Source organism: Stegostoma tigrinum, chromosome 3 (assembly GCF_030684315.1).
Source record: "Stegostoma tigrinum isolate sSteTig4 chromosome 3, sSteTig4.hap1, whole genome shotgun sequence".
Taxonomy (NCBI): Eukaryota; Metazoa; Chordata; class Chondrichthyes; order Orectolobiformes; family Stegostomatidae; genus Stegostoma; species Stegostoma tigrinum.
In genome coordinates this window covers 121,255,464-121,279,066 of record NC_081356.1, presented here as the reverse complement: position 1 = coordinate 121,279,066, position 23,603 = coordinate 121,255,464, and the positions used below count along the sequence as shown (strand labels likewise).

Below are 23,603 nucleotides of genomic sequence, written 5' to 3'. Positions count from 1 at the left end.
TGGGCTGGGGTGGACAATGTCAGAAGTCAGACAACGCCAGGTTATAGTCCAACAGGTTAATTGAAATCACAAGCTTTCAGAGCACTGCTTCTTCATTAGGTGAAGTCCTGATGAAGGAGCAGTGCTCCAAAAGCTTTTTATTTTAAGTAAACCTGCTGGATGATAACCTGATATCATGTGACTTCTGATAATGATGTGCACATCCCAACTCTCTAATCAACCTGTTATGGCACAGCTCTGGAGGAGGTGGGACTTGCATCCAGGCCTCCTGACTTAAGAATAAAGACACTACCACTGTGTCAGTACACCAGAGGAAATGCTACGGAAGCCTTCCTTTGATAGCGCCTTCTAAATTCATGACTTCTACCATCTAGAAGGATAGGGGCAGCAGACGCTTGAGGACAATATCACTTGTAAGTTTACCTCCAAACCACGTACCATCCTGATTTGGAAATATCTTGCCATTCATTTAGTGGCACTCAGTCAATCTCCTGGAATTCTCTTCCTAACAACACTGTGGGCATAACCATTCACAACCTATTGTAGCAGTTCAAGATGGCACCTTAAAACCATCTGCTCAAATGTACTTGGGTATGGGCAACAAACGGTGGCCCAGCCAGTGATGCCCATATCCCATAGACAATTTTTTTAATGTTGCCCATGAGGGGAAATAGGGCCTTGACTTAAGGTTTTGCCTAATTGATCAGACAATGCAGCACTCCCTGAGATTTGTATGCAAGGATCATCTGAGTTTTTCTGTTGTGGTCTCTATGATGGAACTTGACAATTATGAATGGGAGTGTACTTTGCCAAGACATTGTGCAGTGGCTTTTAGAGAATGGCACCAGAACTCCCAGAAGCACACAAGGGACCATGGTAAAAATCTTGCAATTTAAAAAAAAAGTCTAAGGGTGACCATACAGCCAATGCTGATTGTCATTTTAAAAAAACACACGGTTCACAAATGCCCTTTAGGGAAGGAAGTTATTTGTCATTCCAGAGCCACAGCAATGTGATCGACCATCAACTCTGCGCAATTAGGGATCTGGGCAATAAATGCTGGCTTTGCTCAGTTCCACCTTCATCCCATTATGAATGATTTTTTAAGAAGTTTACCCTATTCCTGCAACATATCAGATTTCTACATTCTGGAGCACAGAGTTCACCACAATAACATTTTGTTTATTATCAAAATGGACAGATAATCTTGCAATGTGAGATCACTTTTAAAAACATGCTCAAGTATAGGCACAGGATATTCCATTCGATCAACTGGTTTCTCAGAGTATGGGTTGTTGGGCACCCTTCCCTATTTGAATAATTAGCAAGCCAATATATCAGAGAGGCATATTGTGCTATCTTCTGGTTTTGTTCTCAGTCCTGTCTCTGTCTTCTTTATCGCGAGAGGTTATTGAGCAGAATAACATAAGTCACATTTCAGAGGAAGCTTGCTAAATTCAAAAAGAAGAGACAATCTGGAAGATATTCTGTCAGGATCAAATTAAAATGGATGGGAAGAGACTTGCCCAAAGCGTGAATGTGGGCTGGAACCAGTTGCTGTGTCATTCCATGTGATCGAAGAATATATTGTACTCCAAAACTACAAATTGACAGTTAGTAAGCATTGCTAATTATTTGTAACGTCTTTGGGATTGCAATGCCATTTCATTTTAAATTGAAACAAATCCTCACTGAGAACAATTGTTGCAAGGGAAGAAGAATGGAATGGTCTAAGCCAGACAGAGCTCAGTAAGCCAATTCAAATCTTCATTACTTGTTTGTAAAACCTGAATATAATTAATTATTAAATTTTGCCACCATAAGACCATAAGTCATAGGAGAAGAAGTATGTAACTCAAGCCATTGAATATGTTCTGCTATTCAATGGGATCATGGCTGATCTGATAATCCTCAAGTGTACTTTCCTGTTTTTCCCCACAGCCCTCATTCCGCTTACTGATTAAAAATCTACCCACCTTAACCTGAAATATAATTAACAACCCAGCCTCAACTGCCCACCCCGGTAAATAATTTTACAGATTCACGAACATCTCCCCACAATGTAACTAAATCCAAACTGCCATTGTAATTAAAGGGTCTCACCTGCATGAAGAAGCTTTTTAATGCAAAACAACTGTTGATGGACACAAGCTACATAAAGTGGTGTTCCCTGATGAGAGATATCCAAGTCAATGTCCACACCCCAGGAGATCAACACTTGCATACATTCGCTGCGACCTAGTTACAAAATCAAAGATTTTGCAATGATAACCATGGTTGAGAAATTAAGAAGAGTGTACATTCTTAAGAAACATAAGCTGCTATGAGTCAATCAGATCGCCTCTCCTTCGATCCAGCAAAAACTGTCTCAACTACTGACAATCTATCCTCATAGCTGAAGATTCTCATACCTGGAACCACCCTTGCAAATCACTTTGGTGCTTCTCTCCAATGCATTCACATCTTTCCCAGAATGTGGGGGTCATAATGTTACACAACATGCCAGCTGATGTTGACCATTGGAGAGACTATCTGTGTGTTTTCATAAAATTAAATGAAATGCAATAGGCTAAACTAAACTGGCCCCGGGGAGGCAGGTTGGGATCTGGCCAACCCAGGGAAAAACACATGAAGAGTTGATTACACTGATTCCCTAACATGTGAGTTTTTGTGGTACTTTACTAATGGCAGGATTAGATGGAGACTGGTGTTGTTACAAGAATGTAGGCTGCTGATTTACAACAGAAAGACTTTTGTCCTTTCGTTGTTCATAAACATGCATTACAACTATATATGTGTATTTATGATTCTGCCTGTTTATGACCTGGTCAGCTTAGATAGTTGTCCAGCTGGCTTGAAATGTAGATGAGTGCCACGATTGTAGGTTCAATTCCTGCACCAGCTGATGTTACCATGAAGGACTCTCCTACTCAACCTATTCCCTTGGCATGAGAGACATGGTGGCCCTTAGGTTAAACCACCACCAGTTGTCTGTCTGTATGGGATGAGGACAACTTCATCTTTACATGTGTAGGCTATACTTCCATAAATGTTTGGATTATGTTCGGTGAAACATAATGAAAAGTGTGAATATGCCAAAAGGTGGATGTGTGAAGGGTTGCCTGAGCTTTTTCTCACTCTCCTCAGACCCACTAAATATTTTCAGGAACAAAAACAAAGTTGCTAGAAAAGCTCAGCAGGTCTGGCAGCACCTGTTTAGGAAAAGACAGATTTAATGTTTCGGGTCTGGTGACCCTTCCTCATATTTAGTATTTCCTCATTTCCAAATATTTCCCAGGTTTTAATGTCTCTATTTCTGATTCCCATCATGCATGCTGTTTTGTATTAGCTTGAAAAATGAAATGGTCTTGGTGTGGATGAGCAACTGACCTTTGCTTGATGCTTCATGAATGGCTGAAGCCCAACAGTCCTGCCCTTGTAGTTTGGCACCATTCTGCAATACCAGCTCTGCACAACTTGCACTACCACTGGAACACGCATTGAACAGGGGAGTGATTCCATCAATAGTAGTGGCATTGACCTTTGAACAAATTTGGGACAAAAGTATGAACTAAATGTTACAAAAGATCACAGAATCATAGCATTATTATAGTGCAGGAGGAGGCCATTTGGTCCATCTTGCCTGCTGACTGGCTGTATTATCTAGTTAGGCTCTATCATCTAACGCCAATCTCCTGTCTTTTCACCGTATTCTCACGCACCGTATTCTTACTGTCCAAATAAATCATCCAGTACCCTCTTGAATACCTCAATTAAACACTCACCCAAAGCATTCCAAGGGAATGCATTCCATACCCTAACTACTGCTTGTGTGGAAATGTTTTTTTCTAAAATCATCTTTGCTTCATTGTGTTTCACTTTAGATCTATGTCTTTGTTGTAGGAAGGATGCTGTGAAACGTTAAAGGGTTCAGAAAAGATTTACAAGGATGTTGCTGGGGCCAGAGGGTTTGAGCTATAAGGCGAGGCTGAATAGGCTGGGGCTATTTTCCCTGGAGCATGAAGGCTGAGGGGTGACCTAATAGAGGTTTATAAAATCATGAGGGGCATGGACAGGCTAAATAGACAAGGTATTTTCCATGGTGTGGAGTATCAAAAACTAGACATCATAGGTTTAAGGTGAGAGGGGAAGATTTAAAAGGGACCTAAGGGGCAACTTTTTCATGCAGAGAGTGTTGTGTGTATGGAATGAGCTGCCAGAGGAAGTAGTAGAGCCTGGTACAATTACAACATTTAAAAGGCACCTGGATAGGTGTATGATAGGAAGGGTTTAAAGGGATATGAGCCAAATGCTGGCAAATGATGAGAGTAAACCGGTTGATGTGGTGTATATGGATTTCAGAAAGGCGTTCGATAAGGTTCCCCACAGTAGGCTATTGTACAAAATGCAGAGGAATGGAATTGTGGGAGATATAGCAGTTTGGATTGGGAATTGGCTTGCTGAAAGAAGACAGAGGGTGGCGGTTGATGGGAAATGTTCATCCTGGAGACCAGTTACTAGTGGTGTACCATAAGGGTCGGTGTTGGATCCACTGCTGTTTGTCATTTTTATAAATGACCTGGATGAGGGCGTAGAAGGATGGGTTAGTAAATTTGCAGACGACACTAAGGTCGGTGGAGTTGTGGATAGTGACGAAGGATGCTGTAGGTTGCAGAGAGACATAGATAAGCTGCAGAGCTGGGCTGAGAGGTGGCAAATGGAGTTTAATGCAGACAAGTGTGAGGTGATGCACTTTGGTAGGAGTAACCAGAAGGCAACATACAGGGCTAATGGTAAGATTCTTAGTAGTGTAGATGAGCAGAGAGATCTCGGTGTCCATGTACACAGATCCTTGAAAGTTGCCACCCAGGTTGACATGGCTGTTAAGAAGGCATACAGTGTTTTAGCTTTTATTAATTGAGGGATCGAGTTCCAGAACCAAGAGGTTATGGTGAAGCTGTACAAAACGCTGGTGCAGCCGCACTTGGAGTATTGTGTACTGTTCTGGTCACCGCATTATAAGAAGGATGTGGAAGCTTTGGAAAGGGTGCAGAGGAGATTTACAAGGATGTTGCCTGGTATGGAGGGAAGATCTCATGAGGAAAGGCTGAGGGACTTGAGGCTGTTTTCATTCGAGAGAAGAAGGTTGAGAGGTGACTTAATTGAAACATATAAAATAATCAGAGGGTTAGATAGGGTGGATAGGGAGAGCCTTTTTCCTAGGATGGTGATGGCGAGCACGAGGGGCATAGCTTTAAATTGAGGTGTGAAAGATATAGGACAGATGTCAGAGGTAGTTTCTTTACTCAGAGAGTAGTAAGGGAATGGAACGCTTTGCCTGCAATCATAGTAGATTCGCCAACTTTAGGTACATTTAAGTCATCATTGGATAAGCATATGGACGTACATGGAATAGTGTAGGTTAGATGGGCTTGAGATCGGTATGACAGGTCGGCACAATATCGAGGGCCGAAGGGCCTGTACTGTGCTGTAATGTTCTATGTTCTAAACGGAGTAGATTTATCTGGGATATCTGGTCGGCATGGACGAGTTGGACCGAAGGGTCTATTTCTGTGCTGTACAGCTCTCTGACACTATACTTCTTGTTTCTTTTACAGGTGCCGACAGCTTCTCCATATCTACTCTGTTCAGCCCACGCATGATTTTGAAACCCACGATCGGATCTCCTCTCAGCCTTCTTTTCTCCAGGGACAACTGTCCCAACTTCTTCAGTCTATCCTCATAGCAGAAGTTTCTCATGCTTGGAACCATTCCTGTAATTCACTTCAGTGTTCTCTCTCCAAAGCCCTCGCATCTTGCACAGAATATGGGGGGCACAACTGTACACAATTACCCAAGTGAGATCTACCGTTGGAGAGACAATCTGTGTCTATGCATCAATTTGAATAAAATGCATTGGGCCGAATCCAACTGGCCCTGGGACGCACTGAAAAACATCACGAAGAGTTGCATTGCAGTAGCTCCCTGACACGGGAATGTGTCTTGGCATTTTATTATGGATAGGGGTAGGCTGCAGCCTTAAGAAAGCAGGAAGTCAATTTACCAACATCAAGGCCCCTATTATGGGATAGTTTACCTTAGTAACGGCATTTTTCTAATGTCACAATGTTTTTCCACCATGTGAGGAGGTCACCAGTTTTTTTCTCTTCATTCACAGGCTGCAGGCCTTGCTGGCTGGGCCAGCATTTACTATCAATCCCTTATTGCCCAGAGGGAAGTTAAGAGTCAACCACATTGTTATGCATCCGGAGTCACATGAAGACCAGACCAGGTAAGGCTGGTAGTTTCCTTCCCTAAAAGATATTAGTGAAACTGATGTGTTTTTCCCAACAATAAATTCCAGATTTTTATTGCATACAGACTTCAAACCTAGGTCCCCAGAACATTACTTGGGTCTCTGGATTAACAGTCCGGTGATAATGCCACGAGGCCAATTAAAGCGAAGGCAGCACCCATGGCCAGAATCCATCTCCCTGGAGTGATTTCTCCTCAGACCCTTGGACCTATGTAGGATCTAAGTGCATTTTCTTCCCCCATTTGCTGTAAGCTCAGGGTCACCCATGTCCCTCAGTGACACCCACTTCTCTCAGTGCCTGTTGTTGCTCCTAAGGTTACAAAATTGCCAAGCCACATGATTGGGCTGTGATTGAAAATCAGATTGGCTGGCATAGAATGTTTATAAAGTAAATGTGATCCCACTCCCAATGTCATTGCAGCTTCTGCTGACATCAAGGAGAACTGTAGCTATTGTCCAGAGGCGTGGAAGATTACTGCTCCACATGCCCTGTGTGCACTTGTGTCACAAAGGGGGATGAACTTGCAGTCTAATGCTTTACTTTTTTTCCTTTATTCATTCATGGGATGAGGAGAATCACTGAATAGGCAGCATTTACTGCCCATCCCTAATTACCCAGAGGGCAGTTCAGAGTCAACCATATTGCTGTGGGTTCTGGAGTCACATGTAGGCCAGACCAGGTAAGGATAGCAGTTTCCTTCCCTAAAGGACATTAGTGAACCAGATGGGTTTTTCCTGACAATCAACAATGGGTTCACAGTCATCATTAGGCTATTAATTCCAGATATTTATTGAATTCTTATTCCACCAACTGCCATGGTGGGATTCGAACTTGGTTCCCCCAAACATTATCTGGGTCTCTGGATTAACAGTCCAGTGATAATGCCACTAGGCCATTGCCTCCCCAACATGCTCTTTAGAATATTGCCGGGAGTACAAAGTGATGGTTTCCTTATCGAATGGCAGGTTATCTCATGCCGGCTGTGTTCTTCAAGAGGCGTGAATCATCCTGAAAACTTTTCTGTAATTTGAAGAGAATGAGAAACGTCTGAGATGAGGGCAAGGGCTTGCATTAGAATGGTTTAGTCTGCGAAACAGCAAAGGAGCTGCTGCTGAGGAAGATTCTATTGAAGAAGAGCTTGGTCATCTACAGAATAGGGGGCTAAATCACAAATGTAGAGGAGCATATAAAGAAATTGGACAGAGCAGATTAAGAAGTCCACTCTATTTCACCTTCACACAGAACTTTACCTTACCAAAATCCATGGACGTAGTAATCCAGGGATGTGCAGGTTAGGCGGATTGATCATGCTAAATTGTCCCATTATATCTAAGGATGTGAGGCTAGGTGGATTAGCCATGGGAAATGCGGGGTTGTGAGGGTAGGATTAGGGGGCTGGGTCTGGGTGGAGTGCTCTTCAGAGGTTTAGTGCCTCTTTCCACACTGCAGGGATTCAAATGTCCACAAAAGACACAGCCTAATATTTAGACATTTCGTGGATCAGTAGCTATCACGGCAGCTGGCAGAATGTAAATTCAATTGATAAAATCTGGAATAGTAAGCTAGTCTCAGTAATGATGACCCATAAACCTCTCATTTATGGTTGCAAATCAATGCTTCCCTGATGCCTTTTAGGGAAGAAAATCTGTTTTCTTTGGCTGAGGTGACGTGAGTCCAGGCCCACAACAATATGTTAGTGTTAAATAGTGTATGAAATGGCTCTGAAAAACCACACAGTTCAAGGATGATGAAGGTAGAAAACAAATACTGGTCTTGCCAGCAACTGCCATTAAAGGAAAGGAGAGAAGACACTAACAGTACAATTCATACCAATCACCACAGGGTACTTACATTGGCACCTGCTTCTATGAGGGCTTTTGCACAGGCTACATGGTTCCCCAGACAGGCATCGTGCAGGGGAGAAACATGATCTATTGTCAACGTGTTGGCACTGTGACCCTGTGGAACATAGCAAAAATTATAACAGATCAAATTGTTCGGATGAGTCAGCCAAAAAAAAATCCCCAAACTTCCTATGCTGCTTTAATTGCGAATGGATTTCGTTCTTCCTCCCAAATCTCACCCAGCAGGTTGGTGATTTAATTGAGAAGTAGTGAGGGGCTAGGATAAAATGGACATGGAAGACAAGGAAGCTTTCTGCCATTGGCAGGCCAATTGCCAGGGGCACAGACTGAAGATGATTGACAGAGGAATTAAAGGGGTCATGAGAAGGAAGTTTCTCACACAGAGGGTGGTGAGCTCCTGGAATTCATTGCCCAGTTGAGTGATTTAGGTGAAAACCCACAACTCATTAAAAAAGAATGCAGTTCTGCACCTGAAGCAGTGTAATCTGTAAAGCCACAGTTGGAAAGTTTGATTAGGATGGATGGCTAGTTATTCAGTTGGCACAGATGCGATGGAGTGAATGGCCTCTTTCAGTGCCATACCTTTTCTGTGGTTTTATGGGTCTTGCAAGAGGAATCCAAGAGAGGGCAGGGAGCAATGTCATGGACAATGGAGAAGAGAAATGGGAAGTGTCTGGTGTCCTATGTGTGTGGTGGATGGGAGGGGGCATGTGAATGTAAATAAAATGTACATAAATGTCAGTAGTAACGTAGGAAGGAATGATGTGAGGAATTGTAGGGCTAGGAGTGGAAAAGTGCATCTAATAAAGTATTAGATGTCAACACCTCGAGATTCCGAGATGGAATTTAACTGAACGTGGTAAAGAAGTTCAATGTATATCAAAAAGAAAGAAAGAAACATGTCGTGTGATTAGGATTAGCGGTAAAATAGAATGCTGGGGAAGTTTTAAAATCAACAATAGATGACCAAAAAAACAGAGAGTGAGAAAATAAACTGAAAACAATCAACAAATAACATAAAAACAAACAGTGAGAACTTATCTAAATATAGTAAAAGGAAATGAGAGGTAAAAGTGAACACAGCCCCTTACAGAATGAAGTTGAGTAAATAATAACGGAGAGCCAGGAAATAGCGCAAGAATTCAATCAATTTTCATGACAGACCATTCTAAACCTCGTAAATAATAAAGGGCTAAAGTGAGGGAAGAAATAACAGCACTAACCCTCAGTGGAGAAAATGTAACAGTGAAATTAATGAGCCTAAAGTCTGATAAATCCCCTGAACCTGACACGTTTCATCCAAGGGTTTTAAAGGAAGTAGCTAGTGAGATAATGGGTGAACTGGTAGTAATCTTCCAAGAATCCTTACATTTGGAAAAGTTCCAAAGGATGGAAAAACTGACTCAACACCCTTATTCAGAAAGGGAGATAACAATATGGTAACTACAAGGCACTTAGCTGAATATCTGTTCATAAGGAAATGCTGCCAAGGGGATGGAATAATAGAGCATTTAGAAATTTAAGGTTCTTGAATAAATTAGTAGCTCAGGTTACGAATGTTGTGGTCGATTAGCTTGTCAAGCTGGTTCGTTAATTCACAGATGTTTCATTACCCTGCTGGGTAATATCATCAGTGCAGCCTCCAATGAAGCGCTGATGTGTTTTCCCGCCTGTTATTTAAACTCTGGGGTCAGTTGGAATTGGTTATCTCATTTCTGGCTTTCCTTTGCAGTGGTGTATTTATAGGGTCTAGTTCTTTGTATTTGTTGATGGCCTTCTTGGTGGAGAACCAGGCCTCTAGAAATTCCTGTGCTTGTCTCTGTTTGGCCTGTCCTAGGATCCTCTCAATTGGTACAACATCAAGATCCTAAGACAGGCCAAACTGAGACAAGCACAGGAATTTCTAGAGGACTGGTTCTCCACCAAGAAGGCCATTAACAAAAACACATAGAATTAGATCCTATATATACATCACTGCGGTAACCAATTCCAACAGGCCCCAGAGTTTAAATAACAGGTGGGAAAACACACCGATGCTTCATCGGAGGCTGCATTGACAATGTCACCCAGCAGGGTAAAGAAACATCTGAGAACTAAGGAACCAGCTCGGTGGGTGAACCAAACACAGCAGCATTTAGAAATATATAACATGATCAAGTAGAGTCAATATGGCTTCCTGAATTAAAAGTTATGCCTGACAAATTTATTAAAGTTCCTTGAAGAGATAACAAGGAGGTTAGATAAACGGGAACCAATGGGGGAGGCAATGGCATTCTGGCATTATCGCTAGACTATTAAACCAGGACTCAGCTAATGTTCTGGGGACCTGGTTCAAATCCTGCCATAGCAAATGATGGAATTTGAATTCAACAAAAAAAACTCTGAAATTAATGGTCTAATGAGAACCATGAAATCGTTGTTGTTTGTTAAGGTTGGGGGAGTTGGGGTTGCAAACATCTGGTTCACTAATGTCCTTTAGGGAAGGAAACTGTTATCCCTATCTGGTCTGGCCTACATGTGACTCCAGACCCACAGCAATGTGGTTGACTCTTAACTGCCCTCTGGGCAATTAGGGATGGACAATAAATTCTGGCCTGGCCAGAGATGTCCACATGCCATGAGTGAATAAAAAAAGTTAAGGCTACATGACAAAATAAGAGTCTATGGTGTTGGAGGTAATATTTTAGCATGGACAGAGGATTGGTTAACTGATAGAAAACTGATTTGGGGTAAAGGTGGCATTTTCAAGATTGAAGCCTGAAATGAATGAAATGTCACAGAGATCAGTGCTGTGGGCACAGTAATTTACTATATACAATAAAGACTTCAGATGTTGGAATTGAATGGACTGTTATCATATTTGTGGATTGGAGAGAAATGGATTGGGAAGGCAAGCATTAAAAATGACAGGAAGAGCCCGCAGAAGGATAAAAGTTAAACAAGTGAGCAAAAACTTGGCAGGTGGAATACAATGTTGAAAAATATGTTGTTTTACACTTTGGCTGGAGGAACAGAAGAATTGTCTATTATTTAAATGAGAAAAGGATGCAAAAAGCTGCACTATGAGGGATTTGAAAGTCCACATGCATAGATTATAAAATACTTGGCATACAAGTTCAGCAGGTAATATGGCCATAGCTTTTATTCCAAAGGGAATGGAGTATAAAAGTAGAAAGGTCATGTCATTAGGGACACACTAGCCAGACTATAGCTGTGATTCAGTGAACGGCTTTAGTCCCTTTATCAACTAATAATAGATTGGCATTGGAGGAAATCCAGAGGAGGTTCACTAGTCTGATTGCAGAAATGAGGGATTACGTTTGAAGAGAGACTGAATGGGTTGGAATGTATTCATTACAGTAAGGAAGAATGAGAAGAGACTATATTGACACGTATAACATTCTTCGGAAGTTTGACAAGGTAGATGTAGAGGTTGCTTCCCCTTGTTTGATTTTGGTTTGATTTGACTTATTGTTGTCACTTGTACCTAAGTACAGTGAAAAGTTTTGCTTTGCGAGCAGTACAGGCAGGCCAAAACATACAAGGAGATACAGAGCATAAGGTGGTGGAAAAGAGTGAGGTATACAAAGTTATGGCTGCGCAGGAGATGTACAAGAGCGAGATCAACATTAGATTTGATATTGTGGGAAAGTCTAGAATTGGAATGCATAATCTTAGAATAAGGAGTTGCCAATGTAAGACAAATGAAGAGGATTTTCTTTTTGCTTTAAAGAATAGATAATCTGTGGAATTCTTTCCTGCTCAGAGCTATCCAGACTGGGTTAAATGGCCTACTTTTTCTCCTTCATCTTACAGCCTTAGTTAATCGAGCTTTCCAAATGATTAAGTGGTCCACAAAACACCTTACAATCAATGGAACGCATTAGAAGTGCAGTCATTGCTGTAAAGTGGACACTGTAACAGCCAATTTGTATGCAAGGCCCCACAAACATCTTTTAGGTAATAGTTGATAATCTCTTTTAGTTAGTTGAGGAAAACAGTGAGTTGGGGGTAAGTGGAACTGAGTCTCAAACAAATCAGCCCTGATCTTATTAAATGGCGGGGCAGACTCGAGGGGCCGGATGGCCTGCTCCTGATCCTATGTTCTTATCTTCTTATGAAACCATTTGGCCAGGAGATTGTAAGGGAGAATGCCCCAGTCCTTCTTGGAAATATTACATAGAATCATTTATTCACATCCAGGTGAACCAGATAGGAACCCAGACCTTTCATCTCCAACAACACAACTGTCAGAGTAGCACTGTCTCAGTACATCAGTGAAGTGATTGCCTGAATTGGATACTGAAGAGCCTGGAGCGGGACTTGAACTTACAACCTTCTGAAAAGAATGCTCCAAATCAGCCAACTGAAGTGGAGAAAGAAAGGCTGGGGAGACTGCATTCACAAAAACCCTATGTTCCAATAGATACCCAAGGTGATTTTAAATCCCCCAAAACAGCTAATATATTAAAACTAGAGGCACTGGGTACACAGTGAATGTAAAAGTATGATGGCTAAAACAGTGCAGATACATAAACCACAGGGTACATAATTGCCTACCTGTGCAAGCAAGGTTTTGAGGGATAGGAGGCGTCCCTGACTGGCTGCCTCATGTAAAGGCGAACGGTCAGCCCAGGAACCTTTCCAACAAGAAAATAAAACAATAAAAAAAGGTGATCAGACTTGAAGGAAGGTCTCATTTACATTTACATTACATGTTCCTATTTACATGTCACTTGCAATGTCAATAACACACCTCATTCAGTAGAAAGAACAAAACATTTGTGAACATTCATTGTACTTCAAGATAGCTTACTGAGTTAACAAAATGAGTAAATAATTTGTAAAAGCAACCATAATCAATTTTTCCTACAACAACATGTGAGGATGAGGGATACACTAGGGAAGATCATAGCAATGAAATAAGCTTTATATTCATATATTACAAAAATGTAAAGGAAAATTGGGGTATTTATTCTGTTGGTGGAGTGCAGGGTTTGGTGAGAGGGAAAGGAATGCCAAACAGATGGAAACAGCATCAACAAACAGCGAGAGAGAGAGAGAAATAGAATATATATGTGTTTCTGTGTGTGTGTGTGTGTGTGTGTGTGTGTGTGTGTCTGTGTGTGCCTGTGTGTGTCTGTGTGTGTGTGTGAGAGAGAGAGAGAGAGACAGAGACAGAGACAGAGAGCGAGAGAGAGAAGAGAGGGGAAGCAGATAAAGGGATTGCTGATGATAAGCCAGGAGAGAGATAAATGCTGAATGAGTAATAACGGGAATCTTAATCATTTAAAATAGGTGGCTCTGCTGTAGCAAGCCCAAATAGAACAGAACCTGGGAGCTTGGGGAAGCAGTAAAAAACGTGGAAGAATATGTTCACATTCTGAAATAGTTAATTTCAAGCACTATAGCAGGCCTGAGGTAGAAATGTTGGCACGGTAACATGATGATATGTTGAAGTGGCAGGCAACTGAAAGCTTGGTGTCATTGTTAAGGGTAGACAAGAGGTTTTTTGTAAAGTGAAGATCCTGCCTGCCTTTTGTCATCGGCATAAATGCCACCATTTCCCGGCTGCTTTCGGTTCTGAACAATGATCACTGGATTTGAAACTGCTCTCTTCACAGTTGCTACCAGGCCTGCTAGGTTTCTCCAGCATTTTCTGGTTTTGTTTCAGATATCCACAATACGGAGTTATTTGTTTTAATTTTATAATACATAATTTTTTTGCTGGAGGGTGGGGCTTTAGTTAGGTGTGTAAGCTTGAGCCCACAAATATTCATTATTTCTGTCAAATAACTGAGTTTAAAATTTCCCACAATGCAGCAACTGCAAATAATTACATTATTTACAGATGAGCTAAATCAAAACCCATAAAATCAATAACCCGATATCAATATTATTGCAACATTCATCAACAAATTGTCCATTCACTGCATAACTATTGAATGTTCACTTACATTAAACGTCCAATAAATGAAAATATTTGGCGCTTATTTATTTATATGCAGCTAAAAGAAAGATGTTGCTATCATTGGGAATATTAAAGTGATATGTTATTTGTAAGATGATTTGGTAATTTCCACTATTTTGGAATTTTTCCTGCAATTATTTCCTGAACAATATTAAGTGCAGGTAATTGTCTCTAACAAAGTGATAAGAATGACTTGAAAAGTATAGGATTGAGTCCGCAATTCCATACTTTCAGTAGGGAGAGTGTGTGCACAGTTTGCATGTAAATCAGTGGTATTATCAGCCTCATTCTCCAACCTCCCTCTGAGTGCTGCTCTGTCCTGGGAATGTAGGATCACAGAATTATTGCTTTGTTGGATGTTGGCAAAATTGGAGTTAATATGACAGAATAATTTCTGTGTTTCTTCATTTGAGAGATCATCTGAATCCTTAATTTTCTCACTTTTGAGACCTGTATTATGTACTGGAAAGCTTTTGATACCTTGCATAAGGAGGCATTCTTCCTGTTAAGTGCCTAGCTAGTGAATGTTATTCAGGCAACCTGGGGAGATAATGGCATTATGGCAATGCTCTGGAGACATGTGTTTGAATCTCACCATAGCAGACCATGGAAAATGTATTCAATGAAAATCTGGAATTATAATCTAGTCTAATGATAACCATTGTCATTAAAAGCCCATCTGGTTCATTAATGCCCTTTAGAGGAGAGAATCCATCGTCCTTACTTTGTTAAATTTACACATGACTCCAGACCCAAGGCAATGTCACAGAGGTCTACAGCACAGAAAAAAATACCATTCAGCCCAGTAAGTCTGTGCTAGTCAAAAATAGCCAGCTCACTTGTGTTTCCAGTGAAATGGCTTTAGCAAGCTATTCAGTTCAGGGGCAAGTATGTTTGGAAAACAAACACTGACCCTGCCAGTGATGCCTAATTCCCATTCAATAATAAAGGAAAGGGAAAAAATGATCATCAGATCTGTGACCAATTCTCTCCTTACCAATTGTCAGATGCAGAAACTGCAGGACAGTTTTATATGCATTAATTCAGGTACATTGAAATTAGAGATAATAAAATGTGAGGCTGGATGAACACAGCAGGCCAAGCAGCATCTCAGGAGCACAAAAGCTGACGTTTCGGGCCTAGACCCTTCATCAGAGAGGGGGATGGGGGGAGGGAACTGGAATAAATAGGGAGAGAGGGGGAGGCGGACCGAAGATGGAGAGCAAAGCAGCCATATGGTATCAATGTGGACTTTACCAGTTTCAAAATCTCCCCTTCCCCCACTGCATCCCTAAACCAGCCCAGTTCATCCCCTCCCCCCACTGCACCACACAACCAGCCCAGCTCTTCCCCCCCACCCACTGCATCCCAAAACCAGTCCAACCTGTCTCTGCCTCCCTAACCGGTTCTTCCTCTCACCCATCCCTTCCTCCCACCCCCAGCCGCACCCCCAGCTACCTACTAACCTCATCCCACCTCCTTGACCTGTCCGTCTTCCCTGGACTGACCTATCCCCTCCCTACCTCCCCACCTACACCCTCTCCACCTATCTTCTTTGCTCTCCATCTTCGGTCCGCCTCCCCCTCTCTCCCTATTTATTCCAGTTCCCTCCCCCCATCCCCCTCTCTGATGAAGGGTCTAGGCCCGAAACGTCAGCTTTTGTGCTCCTGAGATGCTGCTTGGCCTGCTGTGTTCATCCAGCCTCACATTTTATTATCTTGGATTCTCCAGCATCTGCAGTTCCCATTATCTCTGATACATTGAAATTAGCTTTGATTTACTGTCTGTGGTGAGCTCAATGAGCCTGGAGGGTTAGCTCAAGCTCAGTATCCTCCTAATCTACATTAGTTCACGAGATTTAACTATATCATCTGAGCAGGTAGTGAAATTGAGGAACTCTTTATCTCGGAGTATTGTTGAGATAGGGACTCAAAGTACATCCAGGATTGAGACTGATAGTTTGATTGATAGAGTGATGGGGAAAGGATAGGAAAATGGAGATAAGGATTACTAAGTCAGCCATGACTTAACTGAATGGCAAGATCACATTGGATGAGTCAATAGTATCCTTCTGCTCTGGTGTATTATAGTCAATAACAGTGGCCTCAGAGATCTGCAACTTTTAGCCTATGCTTCTCTGTTCAATTGAATGCAAAAAGAAAGAGATTGGTAAGTAGGAATGGAACGAAGCCATTCAGTCCCTTTAGTCTTTCCCACCATTCAATCAGATTATGGCCAATTTACATCTCCGCTTCAGTTCCAAGCTCGGTTCCATACCATCTTTTTAAATAAATGTATGATCTCAGTTTTGATATTTTTTGTTGCTGATGGTCAACTTATTTTTTGGGGTGATGGTGGCAGAGAGTGGGATGGTGTAGAGCTCCCAATTCGCTCTAACGTTTATGTGAGAAGGTTCTTCTTGGTAATAGAATGCCATAAAGGTGTCCATTCTAGAGGTCGAAGTCATGCTTAGGACAGAATTGCCCCCTCCCGAGTTGGGAGTGGAAAAATCCCCAGTCCGTTAACCTGATTCAGGAGAAAGTGCCCTGGATGTTTGAATTTCTGTCCTGGAGGGCTGCATGTTAATAAGAGTCCACTGTCTCCCCACAAGGCATTTTCAAGGCAGCTAAAGGCACTGCCAGCTGGCAAGTCAAGCTGTGTGAAAGACCTGCCTTGCTGATTGGGGAATTTAATGTGAATGCAAAATAAAATAAAAACAGAAAGGGTCTACGCCCGAAACGTCAGCTTTTGTGCTCCTAAAATGCTGCTTGGCCTGCTGTGTCCATCCACTTTTTTATCTCTTAAAAACAGAAAGATGCCCATATCAGTCACATCCCACAACTCCCCATGACCAATTGATTCCACTTCGTGCCACTTCATCACCCCATCCACCACACCCCCATGGTCCCTCATACACTCCATGTCAGCCTATCCATGCTCATGGCATTTTCTAGCCCCTATTCTGGGGTAGGCAATGGGATAATGATAATGTAATGATAAGTAAACCAGAAATCTGGACTAATATTCATGGAACATGGATTCAATTCCACCGTGGGAGGTGGTTAAACTTAAATTCAATTAAAAGTTGTAATTAAAAAATTAGCAAATGAATGACTGTCATAATGAATGTCATAAAATGAAAGTCTATCATTAATGTCCATTTGGGAAGGAAACCCATCAACCATACCTGGTTTACCCTAATTGTGACTCCAGACCCAAAGCAATGTGTTTCACTCTTTAATTGCTTCAGGTCAATTAGGGATAGGCAGTAGATGTTGGCCTAGCCAATGAATCCACATTCCATGAACAAATAAATAAAATTTAAAGGTAGTATCAATTCATACCACCCACTTTCTAGCCCCTTGGCCCTTACACCCTCCATGACAATGCAACCACAATCGACACGGGCAGATCTCAAGACCCATGCTAAGATGCAATAAAAGAAATCTGTTGCAGATTTCATTTGTTAAAAAGAGAGTCAAAAAAATCACGACATTTAAAGTCCTTCATTGCTTAATCCTTTACGAAAACAAATAAGTTAATTAAATTGCTTAACTCTTGAACAAAGCAGGTAGTTATATTCATAATGCCACATCAAAGGCTTCATAAGCACTTTGAGTTGTCAATCAAATTACACAATCCCATAGAGATAATGATAGGTTGTAAAATAAGCCCTGCAACCTCAATTCTAAGCTTTCAGAAAACTGAAATTTTTTTAAAATTTCAACACTTGGTGATTTACGACCTTGACAGATTGACAGTTCCAAGAAGCTTACAACAACATTGTGTTTTTTTTCTCTCAGACTGCTGTGAGTCTTTGAAAGTCCCTTCTTCAAAAAGATTTAGTAACTTTAATATTTTTAAGGCGAAATTAAATAGATTCTTGGTTTCCAGGGGAATGAAAGATTATTGGAGATAGGCAGGAACATAGAGTTAAAATCAGATCAGCCATGATTTTATGGAAAGGTGGAGCAGGCTCAAAGGGCTGAGTGGATTACTCTTGTTCCTTGTTTGTATTAGGGCAATTAGTTTATATGTCTTTTACACACATTCATGTTCACTTTTAACAATTCCATAGGACACATGATCTGTCTCAATTGTACCTTACCTCACTCAAAGGTTTTGAAGGAACCTATCTGAAAGTCTGTATTACATCATCAAATAATTCCAGAATCTTTAGACCTTCTCTTGAAAAGTGTAAAACACACAAGGTATCTTTGGGCAACCCCCTATCAAAAAGTGGATTGGCTGGAAGGCAGCTCCTCTTTTAGATATGATTGACAGGTACGCAGATAACATTCTGCCTATGTATTACCATGAAACCATGCCCCCGGCCCCATCACAAAACCTCAGTGAAAATATTGGATGTCGGGTTCAGGTTAGGCCTTTTAGATTTGGGCCTTCTAGAACCTGGGCTCTCATGATATTTCAGACAAGTCGGAGATCCTCTCCTTTTCTGTGAAATGCAATCCCTCATCTTATGCATCAGGCTGAAATCAACAGAATTCGACGGTTCCTCACTGAAAGTTGGGGACATTTAAATGCCAACAGGTCACAATTCAGGTGTTATATTTTGTGTCATAGGAAGTTAGGGAAAGGACTAACAAAACTCGATTATAAATTCGACACGTCCACTTTCCCCACATTCTGTGCATGGTGCATTTATGTGGCACATTCTTTGTTTTTTTCTTATTGAAGAACCAGGAATAATAGCAAACAACTGAGCACACAAAACAAACCTGAATCAATATCCAAGATAACCCCAGCTGCATTCCAGACCATAGCATGATCCATGTCTAGTTGAAGCATCTATGAGATTATTCACAAAGGAATATGTTAAGATTTTGGAATTCCTCCACACTGTGCCATTGGTCCCATGCTATGCTTGTGTTATTAAAATATTACATATACAATCCCCAAAAAATATGAGTTTGTTGTCTATATTTGAGGATTCTGATCTTCCATATCATGATTATAGCAAAACGCAGTGAATCTATGCAACCCATAATGTTACTTCTATGAGAAATTATTTTGAGTTTGCTACTAGGATTTGTAATGACAAGCATTAACACATTGCACTTGTACCAAAGTGCACTTCCAAGTAGATGATTGAGACAATGAGGCATTGGGACAGTGACTGGAACCTAAATATAAATTTTCTGTCCTACAGCTGTTACTTCTACTGATAAAAGTACTTGACATGCGTTTGACCTTTGTGCAACTGACTAAATTGGGGTTTACAGAAACATTCATTTTAAAACCTTGCAAAAGTTCTTATGTATTTCAATTGAGGTCTGTGGAAATCAGATTGTTTCCTGTTCTAGCCTATTTAACAATGTCAAAAGCTATTCTCATGAGTCTGTATTCACACCTTGAAAGGAAGCAGAAACCCAATTATCACTGCACAGCGTTCTTTCCAATGATGGTTTACCCCAAGAGCTTTGTTCAATCAGATATTTTGCTGCCTTTCTTCCTGTTAATAAGAGAAGAGACAATAGCTAGACACTCCAACTTTAGCCAATAATACTGTTCCCTAAGCTATAACACTGGCTGCCTGAAGACATTTCTTCAAAGAATGATAAATTCTGAAACATAGGCAGTGAGATTATTTTCACTGGTCTTTTAGATACAAACAGAAAAATCTTGATCATTTGCAGCATCTTTTACAACCCTTAAGTGCTTTGTATCTATTGAAGCACCATTGCTGCGCAGTCACTGCTGTCAGAAATATGATGACCAATTTGTCCACAGCAAACTCCAACAAACAGTAAAGTGTTGATGACCCAAATAATCTGCTTTTATGGTGTCAATAGAATAATGTGTTGCTCTGGAGACTGTGTAGAATTCTTCTTCACAGTTGTGCCATGGAGCATCTTTTTGACATCGCCTATGAAAGATAACACCTCCAAAAGCACAGCAGTGCCTCAGTAGTGTATTGGTGTGGCAGTGGTACATCAAACTCTGGCTCAGTGGTTAGCACTGCTGCCTCAAAGTACCAGAGACCTGCAGCGTGGAGTTTGCACATTCTCCCTGTGTCTGCTTGGGTTTCCTCCGGGTGCTCGGGTTTCCTCCTACAGTCCAAAGGTATGCAGGTTAGGTGGATTGGCCGTGCTAAATTGCCCATAGTGTGCAGGCTAGGTGGATTAACCATGGGAAATGCAGTCATAAGGTAGGGCAGCTGGGTCTGGGTGGACTGCTCTTCAGAGGGTTGGTGTGGACTTGATGGGCCAAAATGCCTGCTTCCAAGCTGTAGGGTTTCCATGACTGATTCTATGATTCATTCAAACCAGGAGCGAGAACTACAATCTTCTGACACATAGACAACAGAACAATCAATCAAGCCACGACAATAATATCACTTTTACGACTTACAACCGTTGCCAAATTTGTAAAGTCAACATTGTTCAAATGTTCCTTGTTGCATGAGCCACTTAGTCTATGCAGTTGCACTGAAGGTGAATCCTGCAACAAATTTGCATACCTAAATGATGGTGATCCACAGACTTCTGTCACTAACACTTATGTGATGTTTCTCACTACCTGCCAGGTGAAGACATTCAACAGAAGGCTGTTCGTGCCCAAGACAGCCAGAGAAGCTGGATAACAACGCCATCCCTATGGGCATTCTTGGACAATGTCTATCAGGTGTTGCATAGAAACATTGGCAGACAGCTGGGTAAAGACTGTCCATATCCCTCTGACCAGCAATGGAGTAACCAGTGGGAGAATTCACCGCAAAGGTTTCTCTTCAATACAAGGGGAGAAATGGCTAAATTTCAGCTCATTAGCTGTGGATCCCTAGATTCAAGATCAAATGGGAGGTATTCAATAAATAAACTAGAAATCAAACACGTCAAAAATCGAGAATAAGAACCAAAAGAACTGCGGATGCTGTAAATCAGGAACAAAAACAAAGTTGCTGGAAAAGCTCAGCAAGTCTGGCAGCATCTGTGGAGGAGAAAACAGAGTTAACGTTTCGGGTCCGGTAACCCTTCCTCAGAACTGATGGTGGCCGGAAAAATGTCAGTTTATACACAGAAAATAGGGAGGTGGGTGGGGTAGGGAGTAAACGATAGGATAGAGCCGAAACAGAGAGCAAAACAGTTGGATGGACAAAGGAGTTGCTAACGATCAGGCTGGGAGGGTGAATAGTTGTTAATGGGGACTGTTAGTGACTAACAACTGGGGGTGTGTAGTGGCAGGCTATGTGGTAACAAGGCCTGGTATGTGGGGTGGGGGGCTGGGACATGGGGGAGCTTAGGCCCTAAAATTATTGAACATGATAACAAAAATCAAAATGAACTTTTTTTAAAAAGTTGCAATGTTACCAAGAGAAAATAACATATGACAAATACAAAGCAGCTCAGGAAACATTTGAAAGAGAAAAACAAATTCACCATCTCAAGTGAGATATGTTTGGATGTTCATTCTGTTTTTCTTTTAAATTTATACATTTCCTTACAGAAACAGAATGAATCACAGTAAAATGGGCATTATTGTGTCAGGTCTGACTTCAACTGAGATGCAAACTGACTCAAAAGGTTATACTATTAAATTGAAAAAAATGCTGCTGAAATAATTCGTTTCTACTGAACTATTTTCCCTTGTGTGCAGTAGAAACAACTCAGCAGAAGCAAGCTCTATTCATTGTCCCAAATCAAACATTGACAAAAAAATTAATCATTGATCTCAATTTAATTCTCAGCTCCAATGTCTGGAGTTGAAAGTTAGCCCTTCAAAAATTAAAAGAGAATACCATTGATCTAAAGGGGATGCATGGATAATTTTGAATACCCAACCTTAATCTAAGTATATTCCTAATTAAGAGCAATGTGGATTTGGATAAGACTTAATTCTAAATTTGAGCAAGAATAATTTATTTTCTCTCAGATAATGCACCTCATTGCTTTTGCACTTCAAGTGATAATAAGATTCTGATTCAGTAATAGTAAAATGATAAATTTAGTGAACATACATGGAAGCTGAACAAAAACTCATTTCATGGACTGAAACTGTGAGTAATGATTTTAACAGCCTAGTTACACCATTTTATTTGCCAAGCAAACCCTTTTATTTGATATTTCGTAGACAGAGCAACTCCAAAATTATTCCCACTTCTTACTAGCACAATTACAACATAAACAGTCCAGAGCTGTGATTCGAATCAGTTCCCTGGCCTGACACAAACAGTGCTTGTGATGTTCACAACTACCCACAAGGCGACAGGCCGCTGTTGCAGCAGGGCCTTATTGGCTTTCAAGTCAGCTGCTTGCGTTATATTTAAACACTGAACTCATATAGCTCAATCTAACAGATCACTTTCGTGGCATTTGGTTTACAGACAAACAAGCCACTGCCTTTGTAAGCAGTGATGATAAAAAAAAACATATATTGTGCAATAAGACAAGAGTTGCTTGTGTTCTACCCCGATGTCACCTCCGTCGAGACCAGAGCTTGCTACCTAAATCTCCATCTCCCCACGGCACCTCGGTCCAGGAGTAGGAATTGAAGTTAGGATTCATATCCACATCGATTCTCTCCCAGTACCAGTACAGCTTGCTTCCTTCGCAAGCTGTCATCAGCATTCTCCAATTCATCTGAAATTTGATCCCTCAGAACTTTACTTATGAAACCATATTGCCGTTACTTGTAATTATATCAGAGTGAATGAAACACAGTGTGCGCCATCTGAAAGTCAAATTGTTTGCGGATGATTAACTCTTTCAGGGCTGGTAATATTTGAGTGTTGGTCTCTGGGAACTGGGTCTTACTTTTGGTACTGTGCTCAGACCTGAATAGAATCATAACTGATTCAGCGATGCCTTCCCATCCCTGAGCCAGACTTACTAGATTCGAGTGTGGTGCTTTGTCCTGGTGAGGGGTGACTCTGAACAACTGGGAAGGTGGATGTGGCATTGGAAGTTAGGACAGGGGAGCTTGGCTTTTTAGCCATGGTTACAGCCTATCTAGGAAAAAAAAATAGAGCTGCTTAGGACAGCTGAGAAACCACTCTACCCTGGGAAGTGACTCAAAACAAATGTCCAGCATGTTGCACATTGTACAAATACTTTATGTGTCAGTGGTCTTCTAAAATTAAATATAAAAATACATAAAAGTAGCAGATGAATGACGCCATTAACACACCGCCTGGTTATTCTTTTACTCCTCACAGTCTTGAATTCCCTCTTTCCAAAACCATCCACATCATTAACTGTGCAGCCCATGAACAACCCATATTGAAGGCCCCTTCAAAACCTCTCGCTAACCATACTCTCAGTGACATTGCAGGATTGCAAAACTATTACAGTAAGGTAGGAGGGCATTCGTCCCATCATGCCTGCACCTGTTCTATGTTTTTTATTCACTTATGGGATGTGGGCATCTCTGAATAGGCCAGCATTGACTGCCCATCCTTAATGGACCAGATGGCGGTTGAGAGTCAACCACATT

General features: G+C 41.3%; 1 protein-coding gene across 3 annotated transcripts in view; it reads right to left on the bottom strand.

The window, feature by feature from the left end:
- Positions 1-23,603, bottom strand: part of asb5b (ankyrin repeat and SOCS box containing 5b) — a 56,079-nt gene that overhangs the window by 8,699 nt on the left and 23,777 nt on the right. For 2 of the 3 annotated variants that reach the window (XM_048527520.2, XM_048527522.2), the window contains exons 2-5: positions 12,743-12,822; positions 8,169-8,276; positions 3,391-3,541; positions 2,104-2,238 (exon numbers count right to left, since the gene is read on the bottom strand). In XM_048527520.2, the coding sequence (XP_048383477.1) occupies positions 2,104-2,238; positions 3,391-3,541; positions 8,169-8,276; positions 12,743-12,822 (474 nt within the window). Of the gene's footprint in view, positions 1-2,103; positions 2,239-3,390; positions 3,542-8,168; positions 8,277-12,742; positions 12,823-22,614; positions 22,834-23,603 lie in introns of those variants that run through there. The other variant, XM_048527521.2, reaches the window with a different exon arrangement.